We start from the raw sequence: 16,770 nt of genomic DNA on the forward strand, positions 1-16,770 counted from the left end.
GAACAGATTTCCCCATTCACTTAAAAGATAGTTTGGATATAAACCACTAGAAAAGAAAAATTATAAAAATAAGGAAATTGTAGGAGAACTTCTCATATAATCACATTGGGATCTGAATGGGGGGTGGATCACAACTTCCATAACTACAAAAAAAGGATAAATATTTAGTGAAGTCTGCATCTAATGCTGCAATTCTAGACAAACTTGTGGCCAGTTCTTATGCAGAGTTGGATTCAATTGACTTAGGCATACTGAACTCATCATAGGATCAGACTGTTGCCAGTGTCTGATGGCAGATGATGCACCTATCTTGTTGAAGCTAAGCTAGGCTGGGTCGGGATGACAGACCACCTGGGAACACTACACACATCGTGTTGATTTCCATGGAAACAAAAGAGGATATAAACATAATATATAAAGTAAAAATATGAGCATGATTCATTAACCTCAGGGGAACTTGCTTCCACATCAACATGCATGTGTGCAAGAAGGAGAACCTAAACAGAAATAAAACTAAGCAACCACATCTAGTTAAAAAGTAAAAATGTGAGTAAGTTTAATTGCCCACATGGGGACTTGCTTCCACATGAACATGCATGTGAGCAGGAAGAAGGATAAACTAAAACAGCATTAAAAAAGCAAGAAGTAAATTGAGTTATGCAGGCAACAGGCCAGTTCTTCAAGCATCATCAGCATCAACTTGAACTATTTTTTTGCACCTTCATGTGCATGATCAAATTCAGCATCAGTACCTCGGGTTACGAACTTAATTCGTTCTGGATGTCCGTTCTTAACCCGAAACTGTTCTTAACCTGAGGCGCGCTTTTGCTAATGGAACCACACGATTTCTGTTCTCATCCTGGGGCAAAGTTTGCAATCCAAGGTACTACTTCCGGGTTAGCAGAGTTTGTAACCTGAAGTGCTTGCAACCTGAAGCTTTTGCAATGAGTCATTCTTATTCCTGCAGTTTTTATATTCCAGGCATCCCAGTTTACAATCAAATAGATAGCTATGTGTCATGGCAAAGAAAGACCTTTGGTTTAGCCCATTTGAGCATTCCATTTGTTTGCTGACTTGTAATGAAACTTCTCTAAACTTTGAAATATCAGAATTAAGTTTGATGTGCATATTCAGGACACAATTCTACATATTAAGGTTAGATACCAGCTCAGTTCTCCTATCTATATTCAAAGTAAGAGGCAAAATATAATGCAATACAGCTGAACACAAGAATTATCAGCATGAAATGCATATACTTCGGACATCATTCCACACTTTGGCTACAAACGCTCAAATCCAAACCATTTTTCAAGGGGTGGGGGAGCACAGGAAAAATGTAAAATACAACACAATGCATTTCCTGGAAGGCTGTGACATTGGAATGGAATGGCCAGTCAACATTCTGTTTTTTAAATGGGACGATCAGCTTGACAGTTGTACCAGTTTTCGAAGGGAAAGAAGGAAGAATGCAAGATCTAAAGTAATATATGAATCAAAGCCTCTCAAAGCACTGCTTTTCTTACACTTAGCTGATCAGCAAGTTAGTGAAGAGAAGAGTGGATTTATACTTCTGTTTGTGTATGTGTTGCTGTGGTGAACGCAAGATGAACACAGAATAAAGCTGGCCTTAGTGTACATTTTCTAAACTGCATGGAGAGTGTGTCCAGTAGGCAATTTTGCATATAGCCCAGTCAATGTGTACAGTCTCCAACTAAGGCTGGGCAACCATTCATCGATTAGCAGGGCATTTCATACATTGCTCGGTTAATATGGGCAGGCTGAACATTCACCAGCCAATATGCACAACGTCTACATTGTTCAACACGACTTGGCCACCAACGGCTTCAACTCGGGGTTGAAGGCGCTGCAGTCTGGAAGGCTTATATTGCATTTAACGAAGTTGAAGCTGGTTCACCAAAGGGCATGTTAACCTGATGTCTGTCCCACGTAAATTGAGAAGCCAAGACATGAGAGCCTGTGCAAGTGAGATCCGATACTTCGACGGGCGGGGATACCTGGACAGATATTGGCACAGAAAGGAGCAACCTACCGGGCAGCGAAGAGACCACCAGAGCATCTGCTCTCGTTGCCATCGTTTCCCTCTCTCGCCTTTCCTATTCCGAAAGAGAAACCGCCCCGGTCCCCTCCTCTTTCTCCCTCAGCAACTCGATGTTTCGCCGTCACCACCATCAGCCCTCCCCGAGATCACGTGGGAGATCAGGCGCAGCATCACGTGGCTTTTGTTTGTGTTTTGCCTTGCAAAGCGTGGGACGACAGCTGCTGCTGCCCTTGCTTTTCTTCGGGGAACGCGCGACTGCTTTCCACGTAACCACAAAGCTGCGTCCAACAGTCACGAGTTAGCCTAGGCAGAGCGCACTAGTGTTTACCGATATCCCCAAATAGGAAACTCTTCCCCTCCCGCTTGCGCAACGCTTGGTGGAATGCGTTCACGTATTCAGCTGCTGCTCATCAGGGATGTGGTAATCAAATCACGTGCAGACACGTGTGAACCAGCGCGGATCCTCTTCCCCAAAGAGCTGTGCAATCTAAGGGCGGGAGAGGTCAAGCTATGGTCACGTATATGTGGACAAACCCTGAAGAATCTGCAGCTATACCTACTGGGGGGGGGGGTTAATTTTTACTCTTCGCAACTACTACAAGGAGTAGGCACCGAGGCGGGCTACTTTGCAAGGCTGTCTTGACGACCAACGACATATTCCTTCCCAGAATATGAGGACGATGGACTGCATTAGCGTCAGCAACACAAATCTTTAAATGCTTTATTTTTTTTAAAAAAAAAACATTAAACTCAGACCAATCACATTGCCTCCGCCTCAAAACAAGGCACGCGTTAGACCATAAACTCGTGTTTTCGCTACTAATCTTCTGCGTGCGTTTTTGACATGCCGCTCACTCCCGGCGACACCAAAATCCTGCATTTCCCTCCCTTTCGTCTTCAATGGACAGCCGTCGCTTCTGCCCCTGAAAACGCCGCAACGTAGGATTGTGTCCCAACGTTAGCCCTCCTCAGAGGAGACCCGCCGAATTCAATGTACGTTGCTTTATGTTAAAGGCCAGCAATTTCAGTGGGTCTGCTCCGGGTATTATAATAAGCACAGGACTGCCAGCGTCTTAACCTGACACACATCCTCACTCATGTGCAAGCGCTTATGGTGGGCTTCATTCCCACGTGAAACCGCGCCCGGGCTGAAAGCAGGAAGTTCCGTGTGCAAGACAAGCAACCATTCGCCGCTCTATTCTTTTCCTCTCTCTATGCGCTGCCTGGTGCCGAGAGGCGTCGGGTGAGGCCCGGCTGAATCGCGCATGCGGCTGCCCGGGTTGCTGCCTTCTGCCTGCGTTACTGCCGCCGCCGCTGAAGTGGGGTTACGTTAGGACGCCGGCCGGCCGGCTAGGCAGGCAGGCGACAGGCAAGCGGGCGGCGGGGGGTCTCCTTCCCTGAGGCGATGGGCTCGGACTGGAGCAGCCCCGAGGAGCGGGAGCCCCTCTTGCAGCCTCCGCCGGCGCCCGCGGCGCTGCCCCAGCACTACCCTGCGCATGGCCAGCCCCGGAGGACGGCAGCGGCCTCGCGGGCGGCTGCTCCCCGCAGCCCAGGGCTGGTCCCCGCGGCGGCTCCGCGCCTGCCGCCGCCTCCGCTGCCCGGCCGCGTGTACGGGCGGCGCTGGCTGGTGCTGCTGCTCTTCTCGCTGCTGGGCTTCGCGCAGGGCCTGGTGTGGAACACCTGGGGCCCTATCCAGAACTCGGCCCGCCAGGCCTTCCCCTTCTCCAAGCTGGACATCGCCCTGCTCGTCTTCTGGGGGCCCATCGGCTTCGTGCCCTGCTTCTTCTTCATGTGGCTCATGGACAAGAAGGGTAAGGGAAAGAGGAGGGCGGGCTGGCGGGCTGGCTGGAGCGGGGCCTGCTGCTTTTAGTGCTCCCACCCTACCTAAATATCTGGGGCAAATACCCAAAGGGATAGACAGGGGGGCAGCAGTACAACAACCCAACTAGGTAGAAACAACTGAGTCTTAAAAGGGGAACAATTTGTGGCAGAAGCTTTCATGGATTAGAGTCCGCTTTAGTTAAAAACAGGGGTAGTACCTAGAAGAAGGGCTGAAGTTCACGTTTTTGACCGCGTCTCATGCTGTTATTTACTTAATTTATTGAGTTTCTCTATCTTTCCTCGCCAAAGAGCCCATACGGTGGTATCTCGGGTTACATACGCTTCAGGTTACAGACTCCTCTAACCCAGAAATATTACCTCGGGTTAAGAACTTTGCTTCAGGATGAGAACAGAAATCGTGCTCCAGCGGTGCAGCGGCAGCAGGAGGCCCCATTACCTAAATTGGTGCTTTAGGTTAAGAACAGTTTCAGGTTAAGAACGGAACTCCGGAACAAATTAAGTGCTTAACCCGAGGTACCACTGTATTTCCCATGAGATAAAAAGTTTCTAGAGGGAAGCGATGTGTCTCAAGCTGCTCACTTTACTGAATATCTGCTTCTTAAAATACTGTACAGACCTGCTTCCCCATGTATTACTTATTTAGGGGGTGTGCTGACATTCTATGTTCAAGGTGGCTAGCAACATGGAAAACCCCCACATAATTTCAACGTAGCAAAAGGAGTCATAATAAATAAAACACAAAAAATACACAACCAAATCGAATAATTTCCATGGAAATCATAAGATCTAAAATAAACAAAAAAATAACATCACAGCAACAATCTAACCCACCCACCCCCAAAAACAATACCCTGGCCCCAGTGTCTGTTCAGTAGCCTCAGCTTTGCATCCTCAGCTTTTGTAGCTGGAGTCAGTCGCCTACATCCTTCCAGCCCAGGTAGAAAAGGGCCTGCAGGGCAGGGAGCAGGTCTTCTAGGACTCACAGCAAAGTTAAGAATTCCTTCTGAGCTATCACGGGCCTTTTGTTGTGCTTACAGTAGCTCTTTGGATCTGTGGTCATTGCTGCTTAATAATCATATTTTAATGCTATGTCAGAGTAGATCACGTTGGTTGAAACCAGATTCTATGGGCTACTCTGCTGGTTCAGTGACTTAAAGGCGTAGACTTGAGGAAACGGTTAGTGAAATAAGGATGCTGTTCGTCATGCTAGTTCCTTGCTCCTAGAGTGGTGTTTGTATGTGCATTTGCAAGTGTGTTTGTACGGACCACATTTTTTGTACAAAAGAAAAGGTGAGTAATGGTGAGTAACAGCAAACTTGGCAGGTTAACCTGCCTGTTTATGTAGCACAGGATTTTACATTGCACCACAGACTTACAATGGAGGGATTGGGATATTTATGAGATATGGGAAGTGGATGAATCAATGGGATGCAGAAGGTGTCCTGACTCTTCTTACTCAAAGCCAATGGCCTCGCAGTCAGCCCTCTTTCACTCTCCCCAATTCAGAACAGAATACCCCAACCTCCACACTTGGACCTGGCTTTCCAAGCACCGCTGTTTGTTACTCGTGTTCATTGTCATCCCCATTTTTGATAGCCCAGGTGTTTGGAGCTTACATGGGGGAAAGAACAAGGCCACACCATCTCCCTGCATTACATCACTGTCTCCTGGTACAACTCCCCTCCATGTTGTATTGAGTGGTACCATATTTGAGAGGGGTCAATGCGCACCGACCCCTCTTGCTCTCCAGGCTTCAGCGAAAGCTTGCATTCGCCCCATAGGACGCACACACATTTCCCCTTCATTTTTGGAGGGGAACAAGTGCGTCCTATAGGGCGAAAAATACGGTATATAGGCCAACATACACAGGCCTATTATGCAGTCTAGAACTCTGATCGTGCAGTGTTCTAAGTCACATGGTAAAACCTCACATGTAGAGCAGGCTTCCCACTTTAGACTTTCAAAATGTCTCTCTCTGTGTAAGGAGGAATAGATATGAGGTTTTCTTTCCAGTGGGACTAAAGGAAGAGAGTTACATACAGAGCTGATTTTGGGGGCCAAAGCTCACAGCATTTTTGGGGATGCTGACTGTCTTTAGAAATCTAATATGGGAACATGGATGAGGTTTGTTGGAGTGTTTAAATTCAACCCCCTACCTGTATATTTGTAAATAAAACTCATTTATTATAGCAATATATGTATTCTGCAACCTTTGTCCAAGGGAAGCATACCTTGGTTGAGTGCTGCTCTTTTGGAATATCTTGCTGCCTGTAGTCGTGGAAGGAGCACAATCATGGTATGCTCAGGTGTCTTCATTCTGAGTCCAGTGTTCAAAATTTGCCAGGTGCATTTTGCGACTGGCACGTGGCCAACTGTGGCCATTGGAGATCTCTGGATGCCAAGTTGGCTACTGATATTTCCATTTGGCTGTCCCCTCCAGCTTTCTGGATCTGTCTGGAGTGTCAACACAAGGGGGCTTGTGAAGAAGGTGCAGCAGAAACTGTACTTTTTGAGAATTCTAAGGAAAAACCATCTTCCACAGAAACTGCTGCTTGTCTTCTATCACTGTGCCATTGAGAGCGTGCTCACTTATGGCTTATGTGTGTGGTACGGAAGCTGTACTACCCAGGACAGGATGTGGTTGTGCAGAGTTGTTAAGGCAGCAGAGAGCATTGTTGGCTGCCCACTCTCCACCTTAGAGCAGATTTATGCCACAAGGTGCCATAGGAAGGCACTGGACATAGTTAAAGATCCATCGCATCCTGGTCACTGTCTCTTCGAGCTCCTGCCGTCGGGACGGAGATACAGGACGATGAAGACAAGAACGAGCCGTCTTAAGAACAGCTTCTTCTCCAGAGCGATCTCGGCCCTGAATGGGAAGCCTGGACTTTGAAAGTCATCTAATCTTCCTTGCTGTATTATACTGTATTGTTTTAATTAGTGTTTTTATAGTTGTTTTGATTTTGTGTGGAGTGCCCTACCTGGGTGGATGGAGCAGCCAAGTAATTTCGTTGTCCCCGAGAGGGGGCAATGACAATAAATATATTATTATTATTATTATTATTATTATTATTATTATTATTATTATTATTTTATTATTATTTCTTAAACAGGTGAGCAAAATATCTTATTTATTGCATATATACCCCACATTTTTCTCCAAGAATTACAGGTGTCTCCCCGCTTGCGCACCATCAGCACATGCGCTTCCACTGACATACGTGCCATTTTTGGCACTGAAAGGGCCAGGGGAATTCCCACTCCCGTGCCACCTAGTGACATGTGCAGCAGCTGGGAACAGAACCCCTGCGTAAGTGGGGATTCCCTTGTACATGGTTCACCCCTGCTCCTCAGTTAATCCCGACAGTAAACCAGTGAGGTAGAGGCTGTGACTGGCCCAAGGTCACCCAGTGAGTTTCATGATCTACCAGGTCCTAGTCTGACACTCTTAACCACTACAGTGGTACCTCAGGTTACATACGCTTCAGGTTACATACGCTTCAGGTTACAGGCTCCACTAACCCAGAAATAGTACCTTGGGTTAAGAACTTTGCTTCAGGATGAGACCAGAAACCGTGCTCCATTGGCGCAGCGGGAGGCCCCATTAGCTTCAGGTGCTTCAGGTTAAGAACAGTTTCAGGTTACGAGCGGACCACCGGAACGAATTTAGTACTTCACCCAAGGTACCACTGTATACCACACTGGCTTCCTAGAGTATTTCTGCTATGGGGCAGCTCTATAAATTGTTGGTAAATAAATATGGGAAATCAGAATGTCACTTAGAGAAGAATCTGAAAGATTTCCCTTGAAGCTTGATTTTGTTTTATTCTGGATTGCTTCAGTTGATATTTCAATGTGTTGTTAACTGTTTTGAGATCTTTCCTTTAAAATATAAAGCTGTATAGAAATGAAATGTATACTAATAATGATAATAATAAATTCCAGTGCAAAAGACACCACAGCAACGTGCCTAGACATTCTGTTGTAGTGACCATAACCTTGGTTTAAGGTCCCATTTGGTGACTAGCTAATATATCTGAGTTTCTAACTCTGGCTGAGCCTCTAGTTCTGCCTTTTGCGTCAGAAATGCCCATTGTTATGGGGAGTTTGAATATATTCTGTTGTAAGTGAATGCTGAAAATATTCCTACTACAACTTGGGAAGAAAATCAGTTGTCCCCAGAGTGCTTCATCAATATGGCCACAGTTATTTGGCCTTTGGAGCAGGTAATTTAATCTGCTGAAACAGAAACTCACGACTACATCCATTCTTTTTGTGTCCTCTTTCCCTAGAAGGTTTTGGGTACCTTTTCAACTTTCTTTAGTTTCCCCTTAATGTTCTCCCTAATCACAATTCAGAAAAAAACTGCCGTTCAAAGGGAACAAAAGTGAACCATCTAGCACAAAATTGATGTCTATATGTCCAGTATATTGTCTGGCATTCATTTTAGTTTTCATAAAGAAAAAGATTCAGAAGCAGACAGCTCTGTGAATAAGTACATGTAAATGTGTTTGTTAAAGAAACTTGGATTAAGAACATAAAAGTGGTGTTGCTGGAACAAGTCTAACATGTATCCTGACAGTAGCCAGTCACGTACTGTTGGAGTTCTTGCCGACAGGACACTACGCTACAGCCATATCGTGCTGTTTACCCCTAGTGATCAGAGTTAAATTGCTTATAAGCATTGGGACTTCATTTCTTTTTTTTATGTCAGCTGAATTTGTCTAATTCACTATTTTAAAAAGCTTTCAAAGCTTATAACCATCACAAGGAATAGCAAATTCTATGTCAATTATGGGGTGAAGAAGAAATTCGTTTTGCCTGCCCTGAATTTATCTACTGCCCATTTTACTGCATGACCTCATCACTGAAAGGTTCTCATAGTTATCACTATACGTTAAAGATCTTTTAAGTCTTTCAGGAGTCCTAAATCTTTCAGCATACAAGCATCTCTCTTTCTGGTGGTTGACAAAAGTTGGCCAGGCCAGTTATGTGAACCCAAAACATTCAACAGATTTGTCATTGTGCTTTAGTGTTCAAGTAGTTTCAGAAACAGTCAGTTGTGCATTGATAGATAAATGTGAGCACATGGAAGTTAAACTTGCACTGATAGTGTTTAGATATTAGTTCACATTGTATTGCTCATATAATAAGGGATTATGAGGAATTTAGGGGAGGAGTTGGAGCTTAGAGCACAGAAATAACGCAACTAAAGTTGAGAAAATTAGAAAGTGGTTCAGTCTATGACACTAAAATGCAACTTATAAATATTTATCAATATACACTCAGATAAACTTAGTAATAATGGCCTACAGCTGCTCTTCAAGAAGGCAGCAGCAAAAACAAACACACAACACAACACAACAACAACCCTGGAAGGGATTTAATAGGTTAGATCTGAAATATGTCAATAAAATTAAGGAAGTTTGTGCCCTGTCATGCCTAGCAGAATAAAAAACATGAACTTGGTTATGAAAAGGATGAATTAAATGCTAGCAGTTATGCTGAAAGTGCAGGGGTAGCAAAAATACTTTTTTGATTACTGTTAATTAATCTTTATAACATTTGAATGTCTTGTCATTCCATATCCCGAAGGCTTTGAATGAATCGCAGCATTTTAAAATTAAATGTTAAATAAATAAAGTTAAATAACTCCACACGGACGTGGAAATGTTATGTAATGGATTACATCAAATTTTGTGGAAGACATTAATTTACTTAATTTAGCAAATCTTGAAGGAAATGAGATTGAGGGTTTCTTATGAAGTAATTAACGAAGCAGTTAAATGCTAAGTATTAGTGTCTCTTCTGTGCTGAAGGTAGCTTGGCATCTTGGTTTTGCAATTTTATGTTGCATTTACAGGCTGTGGCATTAAAAAACACTTTTGCTTTTATGTTACTATGGGGAGATACTCACATATCTCCATGCTGATTGAGAGCACATTTTTGCAGATACAGGGTACAGTCTACCTTTAATGAACACAGAGAACAATTAAAACTTCTAAAAACAGATTTAGACTGAGAAATATCTCAAAATGCTTCTGAAAGGGCTAGGACTTCATTAGGCACTGAAAAGACAACAGAGATGGCACCTAACTAGTATTTAATTAGAGGGAATTCTAAAGGGTACGAGCAATGGCACTAATGGCTAAATTCCTATATAGTTTGGAACAGACCTTTCCTGCAAAGTACAGTGATTGATTGGATATACGAGGTGTGGGATAATCCTTTAGGTCAGTGTTTCCAAACTTGGGTCTCCAGCTGTTTTTGGACTACAATTCCCATAATCCCTGAGTGCTGGTTCTGCTAGCTAGGGATGATGGGAGTTATCAAAAAACAGCTGGAGACCCAAATTTGGGAAACACTGCTCCAGGTCTTGAGTATTTGGTAAGATGAGAATATTCAATTTAGGTACAATCGATTAGCTCTAGGGCAATCATACTAATAAGGAAATTCAAGGGATTTTATTTTGCACTGGAGTATTAAACACATTTTAAAATCAATTTTTGAGGGGAAATGCAGTACCATGAAGCCCAACATACAAATTATCTATTGATGACAAGAATAGAAACTAATTGGAAGAAGGATAAATTGAGATATCTCCAATTCCCATCCTTTAGGGTTTAATAATGGTACCATAAATAGTAGCTCAATTTCTTGGATCTTTGCAGCATAATCAGCAGATTGACTTCTTGATTTTGAGAAGTAAATATGCTCAGTCGACAGCTTGTTCTTGAGAACCCTCTTGGTGGACCCAAAGCTTCTCACCATTCAGAAATAGTGAGGGATATTTTTGAGCTATACACTAATTTGACCTTAAATTTAGTGAATGTGGCATTTTATTTTAAAACACTTACTAGAAATATTAAGACCTACATGAATTAAACGTAATGTATGTGTTTAAAGATTAGGACTGAAAATTACTATTTCAGAGCCTGTTTAGATCTCCAGTCCAGCAGATCCCAAGCAGTTTCAATATCCAGGCTAAGGGAAATTTATGTAGTTTAAAATATTCTATACTGTTTTTCTTAAAGAAAAAAATCAACATAGAGTACACAAGGACACAGTATCAGATAGATCACGCAAAATAAAAATAATCAGTAAATCCAACAGCAACAGAAATAATCAGTTAGCCATTACTGATCAACCAGTTGGATCTCATCTCGACCATGAACTCACTTGGTGGCATTAAGTGGGGAACTTGTGGCCCTCCAGATATTGCCAGACTGCATCTCTGACCAACAGCTATGCTGCCTGGGACTGATGGAGTCCAACAACATATTGAGGGCCACAGATTTCTGACTCTTGAATTATTGAGAGAATGTTACGTGAAGTGCTTTGATCACTCAAAAACTCCATGTGGGTATGAAGTATTCATTATCACTCACTTGGATATTTATATTCTGTTTGCAATGAAGACAGTGTAGAAAAGAAAATCGGCTTAGGAACCACACCAGATTACACTGCACATAGACGTGTGCATTTGTCGGGGTGGGGGGAGAGATTGGTAATGTATGAAGTGCTGCTGGTATGTTATGAAGTAATCTCATGCGCTTTTCTTTTGCAGTTGGTAGCTTCCTTAACTGATATTTCAGCTTCCTCAAAACTGTTCTCAACCCCTAAAAAGGAGCACTATTCTGTTTTCTTCCTCCTCTCTTCCAATGTTTGAGCCTATATCTGATCAGCATCTAGGAGAGAGTGTTTTGAAAGTAAAATATGTGCTTTTAGGGAACAGCTCCTTTAATTTGTTGATAATTGCAAGCGTAGATATTATCTCCGTTCCTTTGACATCATACCCGTGGTTTGTTTATATACTCTTTCATTGGTGATTTCAGGTTAGTTGTCAAAAATAAAATAATAAATACATATAAGACAGACAGATAAAATACAAACTGAGGAGCGTAAAGTACTGGAGATGGTCATAATGTTTTAAGTGCCTGCATAAATGTTTTTGCCTGGTGTCTAAAAGACAGCAATGTTGGTGTCAGGCATACCTCCCTGAGGGAGGGCATTATATTTACATGCCTGTTACCCATAATTAATGCTAACAAAAGTTCTCTCTGTTAGAGTTTACAAACCTGCTTCAGATACAGCAGTTCATACTCCCTTTATTTGCCAGCCTTAAGGTCTTCTGAGTGTTGGAAGACTCAGGACAGACAAAAGAAATACTTCTTCACACAGCGTTAAATTAAACAATAGGATTCACTCTCCCCAAAAGTAGTGGTGGCAATGAGAATTGGGCATTCATGGAGGATAGTGGCTGTTAGTCATGATGGCAGTGTTCTGCCTCTGTGTACCATTTGCTAGGAATCGCAAGTGGGGAAAGCGCTGTTACACTTAGGACATTTTTGTGAGCATCCTGTAGTCATCCGGTTGGTTACTGCAAGAACTGGATGCTGAACTAGATGTTCCAGCTCTGCTTTTTATCTAATGACCGTGCCAGCGAGCTTGAAGGAAAGATGTGTTGGACTGTGCGCAAGAGAGAGATTTGAAGAGTAGTTGCAGATTGAAACTATGAGTATTTTGAAGGAGGGGATTATTTATGTTTCAATAAACCTTCAAGGAGCATCTCCTTTCCAGCCCATAATGACTCAGCCTGAGTTGTTTGCAGTGGCAAATTGTCACATTGTGAGAGAAAGAAACAAAAGCAGAAGTGAAGTAACTAGATGTACCAGATGTACTAGATGTAACTAGCAGTAACTGTAAAAATAGGGTGTTTTGGTGTGGTTGCTTCACTTGTTTCCTCAATTCACCATGCCACCCAGTGTGCCATCTTGCTTTCTCCAAGGCACTGTCTGTTTCTTAAGGGAGATACCACATTTTCATTACTCAGTGGACATGTTCATGGTACTGTCAGATTGAATAAGCTACTGAAAATTTATTGATGTTCTGTGCAGCTGAGAAGCAGGATATTAAAACTTAAAAGACTTAGAAATATAATAGATTTTATTGAAAATAATAAAAGTTGTTCTGAATTTAGCATTTTGGTCGTACTGCTTAATTCTGTCTTCATTATCCATGCATATAAATTTGTAGTCTAGGAGCTAATCTTTCAACAGACTTATTGCGTGTTTTATAGGCTGCAGGTCTCCACTATGATTAGTACAGTGGTACTTCAAGTTAAGTACTTAATTTGTTCCGGAGGTCCGTTCTTAACCTGAAACTGTTCTTAACCGGAAGCACCACTTTAGCTAATGGGGCCTCCTGCTGCTGCCGTGCCGCTGGACCCCGATTTCTGTTCTTATCCTGAAGCAAAGTTCTTAACCTGAAGCACTATTTCTGGCTTAGCGAAGTGTGTAATCTGAAGCGCATGTAACCTGAGGTACCACTGTATATCCAAAGGCTGCTGATGTTTGGTTGATGAACAAGACAAGCACCAGTGCCAGTAAATGTTTTTGAGTTTGTATAGTTGTAGGTTCTCTTAACATATACATGACAGCCCTTTAGATATTTGAAGATGGTTATCATCTTTCCCCTCAACACAGTGAGATGAACTGTTGATGCAACAAAACATGGTACACAAACATGCATATGGCTTTTGAGGAGCTAGCTATATGTTGTGCAAAATTGCTTGATCCCACTATTTAAAGAAAGACACAGACTCTTTTTGTGGGGGGATTTGATGGAAGTGGTGTGGGAAGGGATGCTTAACCCTTCCCTACCTGCTCTCTTGACCTGGGTCTCCAAGCTGTAGTTAAAGATGTATATTTACCTGCATTTAGAATCCTGGATGGTGGGAAACCACCCAAAGCCCCACCTCCGCCGGTTTATTTTAATTTTTAAAAAATGACATGAGAGCTTCATCATACATATTTGTGTGTTATGTGTCTTTTACTCCAGAATTGGGCATGATCCAGTCCACTGTGGGTACATTGCCCACATTGAGCACAGTTGACAGTATCCAGAGGGAGAGCAAGATGTGAATATGGAGAAAATGCAGAGATTTCCTATTCACTCTGAAGTTCCATAGTGCTGCATTTACACACTTTTTATGCATTTACAGGTAGATGGTGGGTGGGAAACAGGGCTTCATTGAGACTAAGTGAGTACTATGTGGGTGTTACACCCACAAATGGACCAGATCAAGCTCCTAAAATTTAGGCCACCACATCAAATATTTTAAGTTCAAATTGTAAACTTGCTGTTGGAAAAAAGTAAAGTTATAATTTTACAAAGATAATCTTATTTTTGAATTTCTGTTTGGTCCGTTGTTTGCCCTCAAGACCTTCAGCTGTAATGCAGCCACCCTTTATAGAGTATAATATTAGTGCAGCATCTCCAGCCAGCCCTCTGTGACCTTTATGCTTTATCACCTTAATCAAGCTACCTGCTTGACATTTTTAAAGGAAGATTTTTTCTCTTCTTGGCAGTTCTTGATGTGTATGGCATTATTCTTTAACTATAGATAATTTCCTAGGAATACGTGCATATTAAGAAGATACAAAAGGTCGGAGAAATCGTGAGCACTATTCAAAGCCCTTCAGAGTATTGCATTATAATTTGCAGCTCAAAAACCAAATGGTTTGCGCTAAAGTGCTGCAGCTGGAAAAATAGTCAAATCCATCATTTGATCCTGATCCATGAGTCTCTTATCTATGATTCATAAATTTTGTACAGGCTTGGTAGCCAGTTAAAATTTGTGCTAAAGGTGGGGAGCAGGATCTTGATTGTGAAGTCACACTGAGCGCTGCACTACAAGAACCAGCCTTTCCCCGGACAGCTTCAAGCTGAGAGTGGTGGACTGTGGTTCATTTTTGTTTTTCTGGTCTTCTGAGAGGCTCAGAAAGTAGCAAGAGATTTCACTTATTCAATGTGAAGTTTGCAACATCTCTTCTGTGCTTAGAGAAAGGAGAGGGGGAAGGTGCAAGGCATTGCACTGTCTCTAAAAAGGATTGCAAAGCAGGGAGGCATATTGTCACTTTTCAGTCCTTCAATCCGTGTGAAGTCTGAGCAGTGTGAAGTCTGGTAGGAGGTCTTGCAGGAAAAATATGTGCTTGTCAATGGTGAGCTGGCAACCATTCTCACATTTTTATCATGTGAACTCAACATTAAATATAATAAATAAGTTAATTGTGTACTGCATCTATAAAAATCAGTTCCCAGCATCATGGGACTCGGGACTCTCAAGGGAGCTTTGCATTCTTGCCTTTTACATTCCACACAGTCAGTTTCATGAAAGGTATTTTGCTAGTAATAAATTGGTAATGGAGACTATGTGTGAACTCAACCTAAAACGGCCAACAGAATATTCAGAAGAAAAACATGTAGTATTAAACAAGTGATTCCTCTGAGGAAGAAGAAATCTCTTGATTTATGGCAATAGAACATTCTGCAAAACTCAAAACTGGCCGAAACATATAAATACTTTTTCTTGAGGGCTTAATATTGGGCTCCATTCCTAATACTTTGTTCCCTGTTGTCTGGGATCTGTATCTGCTACAGTGTGTATGTTTCCGCTCTCTGGATCAGCAACAGGAATTCTGTCATAAGGAATATATTAGTATATTTATTCATATGAAGTTATAGCAGTCTTAATAAAGATCTTTATCCGACCACATGTTATTCTTCAATAGCACACATGTAGAGAAGATATAAACATCCATTAAATGCCAATGTAGTATTTTAAAAACGCTGGATGCAGCAACTGGCAATTGGACCTGAACACTGCAGTCTTTGCTGCTTTTTTTGCAGTATCGCAAATAAGCAAATTCTTCCAATGTAGAAGCCATATTTATTTCAGGATTAGATTTAAGACTCCACTTTGAAAAACAAACAGGAAGGGAAAACATTAACTATTTCAGAAAAGGAAATGATATGCATCCACTTCTCCTTTTTATACATGAGACTAGATAAATCATTCAGATTTGGCACGTGAATTACCTGTCCAGTAATTCCTTGCAGCTGTGGCAGGTCTGATGTGCATACAGAGCTCTGAACCCTTACCACAGCTTCCCCTCCGCTTTCAGTAACATCTCTGTGTAGAAGACATGCCTATGTAGAGCTGTCCTCTCTTTCAAAATGATTGGAGAAGGCTGTTTATTTAGGTGCCTTGGGTGTTTAAGTCTGGATAGGAGTGTCAGCTGAAATTTTAGTTAAGCATGCAAACATTAGCACTGTTTTTAAAAGTTCTTACTCTGTTAATATCTGTCTATGTTTGTTTTACATATCCTGTAAGATGCACTTCCTCAAAAGGAGGGTTACTTTTGTAATTGCTACTTTTTATGTCACATGTTTGGATACGCCTGTGTTTTCCTTGTAAAATTGCTATTCTTTTCCATTTAGGCCTCAGGGTAACTATGTTGCTGACATCATCCCTCATGGTGGTAGGAGCTGGCCTGAGATGTGTTCCTGTATCAGACCAAGAAACAAGGAAATGGTGAGAGGTTTATTATTTGTTCTTTAGTGGCTGGGGAGTGGGACCGTTCAAAATTATCCTGTATCAGTAGGATACAAGGGTTTTACTGTGAAGACTGTGGTGTAGCTAAAGCATATCTGGTGACGCATAACCATTGAGATAACCAGTAGCAGTTGGAAGTAACCTAGTTGAAGACATTCTGCAGTTTAAATCTAGTTTTCTACCACGGAAAGCTACATGAGAAAAATCACATAAAACCATTCTAATGGCATTTTCCCCCTTTGGGCTGAATAAGAATATTTGTGAGATACAGTACTGTATGTAGCATCCAGCTACTAGACTGTGTTTCAGTCACACCTCCCTCCCACCCCATGTGCTACCTTCTAGATAAGGACCACCCCCTTTCCTGACCACCAAATATTCTGAGATTTGAAAGGGTTATGAAGACTGGCCTCTTAACCACCTTCTGCCTCAGATGCTCTAATTTTGCAAGCTGTTAGGTCATGCCCACAAT

At 42.2% G+C, this 16,770-nt stretch overlaps 2 protein-coding genes across 4 annotated transcripts in view; one reads left to right on the top strand and one right to left on the bottom strand.

Annotated features, from left to right (window-relative positions):
• Nucleotides 1-2,320, bottom strand: part of HSPBAP1 (HSPB1 associated protein 1) — a 47,555-nt gene extending 45,235 nt beyond the window's left edge. For both annotated transcript variants that reach the window (XM_081925237.1, XM_081925239.1), the window contains exon 1: nucleotides 2,051-2,320. In XM_081925237.1, coding sequence (XP_081781363.1) covers nucleotides 2,051-2,093 — 43 coding nt within the window. In that variant the 5' untranslated portion in view covers nucleotides 2,094-2,320. The remainder of the gene's footprint in view (nucleotides 1-2,050) is intronic.
• A 957-nt stretch (nucleotides 2,321-3,277) lies between these two features.
• The window catches only part of SLC49A4 (solute carrier family 49 member 4), a 60,721-nt gene continuing 47,228 nt past the window's right edge, over nucleotides 3,278-16,770 (top strand). For both annotated transcript variants that reach the window (XR_014171615.1, XM_081925219.1), the window contains exons 1-2: nucleotides 3,278-3,870; nucleotides 16,184-16,277. Coding sequence is in view for 1 of the 2 variants with exons in the window: in XM_081925219.1 (XP_081781345.1) it covers nucleotides 3,465-3,870; nucleotides 16,184-16,277 (500 nt within the window). In the remaining variant the exon portion in view is untranslated. The remainder of the gene's footprint in view (nucleotides 3,871-16,183; nucleotides 16,278-16,770) is intronic.

This window comes from Podarcis melisellensis (genome assembly GCF_964234715.1).
Source record: "Podarcis melisellensis genome assembly, chromosome: 1".
Lineage (NCBI taxonomy): Eukaryota > Metazoa > Chordata > Lepidosauria > Squamata > Lacertidae > Podarcis > Podarcis melisellensis.